The sequence below is a fragment of the Hylaeus volcanicus genome, chromosome 2 (assembly GCF_026283585.1).
Source record: "Hylaeus volcanicus isolate JK05 chromosome 2, UHH_iyHylVolc1.0_haploid, whole genome shotgun sequence".
NCBI classification, from domain to species: domain Eukaryota; kingdom Metazoa; phylum Arthropoda; class Insecta; order Hymenoptera; family Colletidae; genus Hylaeus; species Hylaeus volcanicus.
Window position 1 is genome coordinate 22,082,058 of NC_071977.1, and position 9,631 is coordinate 22,091,688.

General features: G+C 35.2%; 2 protein-coding genes across 2 annotated transcripts in view; both read right to left on the reverse strand.

The window, feature by feature from the left end:
- Positions 1–3,302: 3,302 nt before the first annotated feature.
- The window catches only part of LOC128872802 (uncharacterized), a 24,862-nt gene continuing 18,533 nt past the window's right edge, over positions 3,303–9,631 (reverse strand). The window contains exons 5-7 of the mRNA XM_054115855.1: positions 9,131–9,248; positions 4,170–4,574; positions 3,303–4,081 (exon numbers count right to left, since the gene is read on the reverse strand). Coding sequence (XP_053971830.1) covers positions 4,317–4,574; positions 9,131–9,248 — 376 coding nt within the window. The 3' untranslated portion in view covers positions 3,303–4,081; positions 4,170–4,316. The remainder of the gene's footprint in view (positions 4,082–4,169; positions 4,575–9,130; positions 9,249–9,631) is intronic.
- LOC128872800 (uncharacterized) lies at positions 4,433–9,118 on the reverse strand. Its single transcript, XM_054115852.1, has 2 exons — positions 5,733–9,118; positions 4,433–4,678 (listed from the first exon to the last, which is right to left on the reverse strand). The coding sequence occupies exons 1-2, from the start codon at positions 6,108–6,110 to the stop codon at positions 4,649–4,651; spliced, it is 408 nt and encodes a 135-aa protein (XP_053971827.1). The 5' UTR covers positions 6,111–9,118; the 3' UTR covers positions 4,433–4,648.

The following is a 9,631-nucleotide window of genomic DNA, read 5'->3' on the forward strand; positions in this document are numbered from 1 at the left end:
TATATGTATTATAATATGGTCTAAAAGCAATGTTAATATAATTTTAATCCAATTTAAATTTGACTCATTTTTAGTTTCTTGAATTTTCGCTAAGGGGAGACAGTGATACGCTAACGATAATAATTAACATGAACCGCTTCTGAAACGCCATCTTTCGGATCACGGTCGTGATTGTGTGATCACCGTGAAAAATCAGTGTTAGTGATTTTTCACGCCATCCCTACGTTAAAAAGGCACAGAATTAATTTCTACCCATAAGAGAAGGTGTCTAAACGTGCATCAGGGCCGTTAGTATCTCTAGCGCCGTCCCTGTCGGTTAGAAACGCGGCTTTATCGCGAAGACGTCGTCGTTGGGCGTAGGCATCAATAAAGTGTCGTATCTGGTCGACGAAGATTCCACGAATCTGCGGATCTTACTTGCTCGGTAAGCCGAGGACCACGTCGACGAGGTAAACGACCGACGCGTGAACACGGCGTCTGTCCCACGAATTGAAACTGGCCTTCCCATAGATCGTATTCGAGGCCGGCTCCAGGTCCAGGAGACGGCCCCTCCCCGGAAGTAACTTGATTGTCGCGTTCGGAATGCTCAATCGAGTTTGTTTCTGTCTGCTCGTCATAAATGTTCGAATCCATTCTGATTCGCGATCTGTCACGTCACGCCTGTGACAGGTAGACTCGTCATCCTCTTCGAGTAATCCAATGACCGTGGATCATTCCGTTAGAACGACGTGCAAGCACGCCGGTTGTTTATCCATCCTCGTGCACAGTGTCTGTCTCTCTAACCTAACCTCGAAAACACTACGTCACCGCGTGAATCGTTCGGGCCCCGTTAACGAACGTGTGGACGATCGAAAATTCACAGAACCGAGAGGCAAACGCTACGCGCACTTCCGTTTCTTCGAGCGTACTTCGAACATAATCGGTCGTCTCGATCGCCCACTGTTAGCTGGGAGTAGCCGCTAGGCTATTTGTGCACTCCATACTGCGTATCGACTAACTCCGACGAATCCACGTATAGGTATAGCGCGCACGATTGCATCGAACAGTATACCACAAGCCACCCCTACGCGCGCTTTAATAAATTCAATTAAAGCCCGAGCTTTCTTGCTACGGTTAATTAACAAATTAGGGTGAGTTCCAGAGGTGGTGTGAATATCGATTTCTTGTTTGGTGCGGTTGCTTCTGGGTAGAATACCCAGTTCTTGGACACCCACGAGAAATTGGACCAATATTTTGAACATTTTGTTATACTTGTATTATTTAAAAATATTTGGTATGAATATAAACAAGAGCTGTACAGTCAGGGACAAAAATAAGTGGACAGTTACTGGAAGTAGATAAAGATGAAGTTTAATCGAATTAACGTAACTGTTATAAACTTCAGTTTTATTAATTATATATTAGAGATCCTTACTTCACGTGTATCGAAATACCCGGGTACACGGGTAATTACTGGATCCGTGGTTTAATCCGTGTATTTGTAATACACGGGTATCCGGGTATCGAAATACACGGATATCCAGGTACGTATACGTGCATGGAAATACGCGGGTACGCACATTGACTTTAACATTTATTTTAACTAATAAATAAAGTATTACAAATTACACTAAAAAATGTATTTTGTTATATTTATTCTTCTTATGTTTATATCTTTTTTATTTATTTGTTTTACTGCTTGTCAATATTTTCAAAATGAATAAGGATCATTATTTTATGTAGAATAAAAGCTTTTTTTACATAAAAGTTTCTATATAAAACTATGTAATTGGATACTGTACCCGTATAATTCGATGTATGCGTACCCGTGTATTTTAATACCCGTTCAAAACCGTGATCTCTATTATATATCCTTATAGTCATCACGGTTTTGAACGGGGATGAATTTGTCTTCCAAAAAGACAACGACCCTAAGCATACTGCTAAAAAAACTAAACAATTTTTTGAGGATTTCAATATTAAATTGGTTGAACGGCCGGCTCAGAGCCCCGACTTGAATCCTATAGAAAATTTATGGAGTTTACTGGACGCAAAAGTTCCATTGGATCAACGAAATAAAAAGGTCGATTTTTTCAAAAGGTTATAATTTGAATTTGGAAAAATTGATAAAGATTATATCGAAAATTTAATAAAAAGTATTCCCCGACGTCTGGAAGCAGTAATAGAAGCAAAAGGCGGCAATACCAAGTATTAATTTCAATATGTATTGCATTTGTCACGTATTTTAGTATAGTGTCCACTTATTTTTGTCTCCTGCAAAATAGCAATCAGTTTTGTTAAATACAGCATGTTTACACAAAGATGCAAGTATGAACTTCAATTATTCACTACATAATGTACATACTATAAGGATATATAATTAATAAAACTGAAGTTTATAACAGTTACGTTAATTCGATTAAACTTCATCTTTACCTACTTCCAGTAACTGTCCATTTATTTTTGTCCCTGACTGTATATGAACATAATTAATGCTTTTACAAGTGATGGATATTTTTAACTCTGAAACTGAAATTATGATAATTTATTTCTTTTTGAGTAAATGATTGTAATCTCGTTAACTAATGATATACGTGATGACTTAATGAGATAGAATTCCGACATATGCCAGTCATGCACGCCCCTAATTATCTTGTCACACATGGCGTATGCCATTCTCCAAAATAAACGATGTAAACATTGTAAACATTTCATACACTAAAATTTGAATATTAAAGTAAGAATAAGAAAAGTATTTCGTTAGTAATAGTTTAATATACACACCATTGACAGTATTAATCTTTGATCTTTAGTAATTTTACAACTACCAAGGAACAAATGTAAGTTTCAAAAAATACATTCCAAATAAAAATTTCATCATCGTTAAAATTCTTTAATTAGTAGGAAATAATTTTTCCAATGCATACGCGATTTGTTGAAATTCACCCAAAAATTAGAAATCACATTTTGGCTTTTGTAAATCTATTGTAAAGTTTACTACGAGAGGATAATAGATAAAATACCATGTAACGGAAAAATGATGACTTCGTCGATAAATTATTTTTCATTATATTCCCTTTGGACTCATTATTCTTCAGCAGACGACTGTTCTGTAATTCGTTGCACTGTAGTTCTCAAGGCAGTTGCAATTTTTTGGATGTGCCCAAATGCCAGATAACCAATCACACCGAGAATGATCAAAAAATTGATGAACGACCAACCTCTCCATCCAAAGAAACCCTCTGATTGTAAATTAACACATGTCATGATTTATTAACTCTGCCTCAAATACTCATTTGCAGAATCAATGATTTTGATTTCTTTCGTTTGTATAGTCACGAATAATTTTGTACTTTGAAATTTACACTGGAACCTGCCACCAATATTTTGTATCAGGATCGTTTCGCAAATGTTTTCTGTGACGAAACATATATATACGGTGGTTCAATTTTATATGTTCATTAATTAAATTTATACGATTAACCTACTTCATCGACCGAAAGCATAATAGTGGAGTAAATACAAATTTTATTACTTCAGTTTAATTCTCTTGAAAATAAACATTTAGAATACTTTCATTTTATTTTCACACTCTGTTTCTTCGTCCGTATAAAATTACATAAATTTCTTTCACGGAGCAATATCAAATTTTCGTTATTCTCCATCTACCAACAGTTTCACATTTTAAAAGGATGATTCGCAAACATTTTTTTACAACACCGTATACAATTATACTAAAAGATGACGATTGCTATACAAATATACAGTGGCGTGAACAATTGTAGGTTCAAAGTTATTTCTCATAAGCGTAGTTTAACTATAATAGATGTGTATTATTAGATTCTATATCAAAAACAATAAAAATTATTCTCAAGGATTTTGATTACTTTTTATTTGATTATTTATTAAAATATTAAGTATCTACCTTCCAAACCTATAATTATTCACACCTCTATATATTCCATAAAAAGCTTCACAGTATATTTTATTTTCTTCACACGCGAAACCAACGAACTTCCATATTTTCTACATATTCCGTACTCCGATTACAGTTTTCGAACCGAAAAATTCACATCCTCCTCATTAACGAGTATAACTGAATCTGTAATAAAAGTATCACTCTAAATAACACGTAACTAGGTAACTCAATTTAACTGAAACGCAATGTAACGTTCCAATGAAAATGTTACCTCAATTTTATGCAATTCCTTGGATCATTCCTAATTAACAATTAACTCCGCCACGATTACGTTCTACCTTTCTTTCTTATCAATTTTAATGTATTCTAAATAGTATCAAATATTCTTTGACATTTTTCATTGCATTCAATTCTCGATTTAGGTGGCTGTCGATCGGGACATAGTTGTTCCGGACATGTTCGTGCCGACATTGGTCTTCTTTTCCGCTAAAAACTCTATGATACCTGTGTTTCTACTTTCGTCGCGTACGCAACCCCTGTTATTATCAGTTCCAGACGTGAAACCGTCGCATCCGTCGCAGAAAACATATTGCCTATCGTTTTCGGCAGTCAGCTCGGAAAATAGGATAAATTCCGCAGGAAAATTCTGTTTCGCGTCTCTTTTGCTCTTCGCGGTCTGCAGGTTCAAAAAGACGACCTTTTTTTAGGACGTGCCTCGCTCGGGATATCGCTTGCGAAGGTGATTACGGTTTAAAGGACTCTGTCCACGCGATTATTACCCTGGACATGAGAAACGTTTGTGCTCTTTATTTATTACTAATGTTGTATGCGTTGCAATACGCCCATACGATATCGGTTCCAACTACGATATCAATTTTTTAATAGAGAGGATAATTGAGTCGATGGATTATTTATTTGACATTATTATGGTCCGATAAAGCTCTGTTGTACAATTTACTAGCTCTTGGAATGTAATTCCTATTTTATTTTGTTATTTTTATTTTTATAAGGTTTAGTTAATATCGATATTCTTGTTCCTTTCACTTTTATTTAACGTTAATATTCCGTTTATTTTTATTTTTAATTTAGTTTCTATTTTATTGTAATTGTAATATAGTTTATTTAGATCATAATAATGTCAAGCTTTTTCTGCTTAAACTGTGCCATGAGTTGAAAGAGTTGAGAATCAATGCTTTAACGGACTCGTAAGCTTTGTTTAGAAGATTTCAAAAAACAAATCGTAACGAGTTGGACAAATGATATTAACACGTTGACTGCCAAATAGATTTTATGATAAAATACATCTAATTTCAACTGCAGAACCAATAAGACTTCTTGAACACGTTTCTTTTGAACTAAAGAAATTCATTTCCATGGAATTTCAAATTCAAATTCACAAGAAAATCATCAAATATTTAATCTTCCATGGACTTGAATGAACTAAAAAAATTAATTTCCTTGGAATTAAACTCCAAAACAAGGCTCCACGTTGGAATAACTCGGACGAGGTTGCAAAGGAACTAAAAAATTTATTTCCACGAAATTAAACCCCCAAAACAAGGTTTACCGTTGGAACAATTTGTACGAGGTCTGAAAAGAGCTAAAAAATTGATTTGCTCGAAATTCAACCCCTCAAAACAAGACTCAACATTGCAACAATTCGAGTGCCCAACCTCTCGCATTAAAATGTACACAACAATCATAAAATACGCGATCCTTAAACGGTCTCGAGTAAAAAAAGCTGTCGCGTTAAACCAAAACATCGTGTGCACGTGGCGGTCAACGTGTTAAATAATGTACGACAATTACACAACAAGCAGAAGCTAGAATTTACCTGTGCCGGTTGCGTTAACGTGGGCAGCCTAGCGTTCAATCTTCGCCGAGTATCGCGCGAGAGTGACCGATAGAAAACAATGCTAACGGCTGCCAATATCAGAAGTACCAGCAAGATAATGCCGATCCAAGACGAACCCTTCGATTCGTGCTCTACGTCGTTGCAATACGGCGCCGGATAAAATCCATTTTGAGGATAAGGCGAGTAATGGGCATAAGGATTGAACGGTGGATAAGGCGGCGGCGGTGGTGGATAATAAGCGTAAGGATTGGGATGGGGCGGTGAATGTTGCTGATGGAACCTAACGTTGTCTGCGTGGCTCTCTGTCGGGGTTCCTGATCGCGGCGGTGATCGACAACGCGAATTAGCAGCACACATCTACGGTGCTAACTATTTTTGTAGCGGCCTTCTTTGTGCTGCGCATTAGGCTGAAAGTATACTTTTAGCGAAACGAATGATTTTTCATCCGTGTTTCGAAGACGATAATTTTGATCTGCAACAGGCCTGAACATTAGGTTAAGACGTCGCGTTCGCGGTGCAATTTTCACGCGAATAATGTATTCGAGAGATCGGTTGGGCGAGATATCGAGATCGACTTCAGGTGTTTGGCGAGAATTTTGTGGAATTTGGGATTTATAGACACAGAGATATTAGAGTAGGGAAGACACAGAGTTGAAAAGAGATCAAAGTCTGTAATCTTTTATTCGTGGAATCGTAGAATTAGTGATTATGGAATTATTTGGGTGGTAAAATGTTCTTTGAAACTAACAAGGAGCATCACCCAACTATTATACACGGTCTGTCTAAAAAGAAACCGAACTTTTGCTATAAAAAGAAAAAAAGTACAAGTAAAGTGTTTACACACACGTTTATTTACTCAAAATATTCTCCCTCTGCCTCGATACAGCGTGTAGACCGCGTAATTAACATTTCGAAGGACCTTTGCAGCTCCTGTTTTGGTAGCCCGTTTAGTACGGCGGTTACAGCGACCTGAATCTCCGAAATGTTGTTATAATGTGTCCCTTTCATTGGAATTTTCAATCTTGGGAAAAGAAAATAATCGCAGGGAGACAGATCGGGCGAGTAGGGTGAACGATCCAAGGTAACAATGCTAATTCCAATGAAACGGACACATTATAGCAATATTTCGGAGATTCAGGCCGCTGTAACCGCCGTACTAAACGAGGAACCAAAACAAGAGCTGCAAAGGTCCTTCGAAATATTAATTACGCGGTCTACACGCTGTATTGACGCAGAGGGAGATTATTTTGAGTAAATAAACGTGTGTGTAAACCACTTTACTTGTATTTTTTTCTTTTTATAACAAAAGTTCGGTTTCTTTTTAGACAGACCGTGTATGTCGATTTTGATGAAACTTGGTGTATAGATAGAGCATTAAAAAGAAATTAGACACGTATATTTTTATGTTGGTTGATATTCATGTTTAAGGGGTGAAAACTACCCTCGTACCATTTATATTTAGTGCATTCTTTTATTTAACATTTTTTTCTATCTGTATTATTTTTTTTTTGAATGTAATTAAATAGGTATTTCCATCACAACTTTCGGGGTAGTTTATTACAGTAACGATACGAACGGTTCTGAAATAAAATTGCACAGTACGAAGGGTGCCACGAATGTTTTTGGAGAAAGTAATATTTGACTGATTTATTTGAATACACACTGTATTTGTAGGACCATGTTTGTTTTAGAAATGCAGTGGTGCGTGTGCAATAGATAGTTGCATTATTTTTTTTAACGGGAATGCATGCTTTTGTTTGCACAGATTGAATTAGGGTAAAGTGGTAAAAAAAAGGCATTAATTCATGAGATATTTTAAACAATTGTTTGTAACGAAGAAGATGCTCAACAACAATTGGACCAACAAAACTTTCTATCTAGCAATACCGTTCTGCAACTAATGACGTGCATACATATGTAACACTGTAGAATGTACATAGTTGAACAATTTAACTACTTATTAGTAGATAGTGTGTGCTCGAAATCAGTGATGCGAATAGTCGGGCGAATGTAAAGTCGAACCTGGTTATAAAGAGTACGAATATAATGAGATCACAGCTATGACGAGTGAAAAGCCATAATTGTTTCAATTAAAGCGTATTTGCATGTAATTACTCCCTTTTATGAAGAGAAACTTATTGCACGGATATAGATAATACAAGAGCGAGGAAGTTCGAAGAAACAACAATTTTAAGATTTTTTATTAAATGGTATTTTATCGCGAATAAGTAAGAGTTGATATCATTTATTTGTCTGTAATTTTAGAACCATTAGCTCGGGGCATTCGAGTATGCTATTGCTTTCACTCCTTATTGATCTTACTACCTGGTCAGATACCTTCTGTAATTTAGTTAATAATCTGAATTGGGAAGCAATAAAACGTTCCTATTAGGTGAACCGGAAAATAATGTCGTTTTTACAATTTTAAATACTTATTTATCATTCATCAGCTCATTGATTTTTATCGATCTGGCATTGACAACTTGCATACTAGATGCCAAAGGCTATTGATAACGGGAGCGTATTATATAATTAATAATTAAAAATAGAAATTTATAAAAAATTTGTTTGAATTTAATGTAAAAGAAACGACATTACTTTCCAGTCCACCTAATAGTATTTAGTTCCAATTAGGAGTAGGAACTAATCTGGCCCATAAATAGTTACGTTGAGTCACGTGGTAAGTTTTAAAGCGTACATGTACAATTATACACTGTATCTACATTATTATTAATATTTAAAATAACGTAATGGCATGCTTGTTAGTTAGAAGACTTTAATGTGACAATTAATCCATACAAGCAAATCAAGTAAAATGTTCTCGACTCTTATGGTTAGGTCTGGGTCATTCTCAAAGTTTTGAGGACCACGAGGTCGTGAATTATTAGTTAATAATATCATACTTCACAACTTTTTAATATAAACAGTAGTGGACATAGAAATTGGATTCCTTAATAAAATATCAACTTTTTTGATCGAACTCAAGTATGCAGTGTTACTAAAGGTTTATTTTACGTAAAAGAAAACATAATTTATTACAGTAGAATAATAATTTAGGGTAGCTACCGTATTTGCAACATATCCAAGTATTCGATGAACTGTATTTTTAGAAAGTTGTGTAATTTCAGAGTACACTGTGTACATTTTGATTGTAAGAAAAAATTATATTATAATCATGTAGCTGTTAGTTTAACGTACTACCTTGATAGTTCCTCGTGCCTTTTAATATAACATCAGTTTATCTAAATATTAAAGAGGATTCGGCTACAAGTCGAAGAAGTTTCGTTCTATTTGCTTCTATAGACTAATTACTGATATTTACCCGTACAGCTAGTGACTGTTATAAAAATAAACTGATAATATGAAAATTGACTTACTTTATGATTGAGATCAATGACATCATCCTCAAGGGAGACATCGCTGTACATATCGTCCGCTGGATCACAGTTGGAGCCCCTGCCAGAGCTATTAAAACTGCCACTTCGGTATAGTTGGCTGTAAATGTAACAAAGATTACCTATTACTAAAGAATGTATCTATTTCTACGACCAAGTAATAAAGCAACAAGTCACATACATTTTAAACATACTTAAGGGGGTATCCTGAATTAAGAGGTTTAAAAAAGCTGTTTTTCGTCAATTTTTTTAGGATGGAAAAAAATAATTACTTCTATCGAACTTTTTATCCTATTTTCATACATATTTGAGTTGTCTATAGAAATTTCTTCAACAAGAAATATTCAAATTGAGTCGCCTGCACATTTGTAGAGCACCTCACAATTAAAACCTCCTATCGGTGGGAAAGATGCAGGTCGTAATTTTGGTTTGACACAAAAAAGAAATTTTCATTTTCATACATTTTTCTTCTATGTGAACAAA

Excerpts from the sequence above, each read along its gene's own strand:
- LOC128872800 (XM_054115852.1), bottom strand. The coding sequence starts at position 6,110 with ATGTGTGCTGCTAATTCGCGTTGTCGATCACCGCCGCGATCAGGAACC. Across the intron at positions 4,679-5,732 it reads CGTTAACGCAACCGGCACAG|GGTAATAATCGCGTGGACAG; the intron begins GTAAATTCTAGC and ends TCTCATGTCCAG.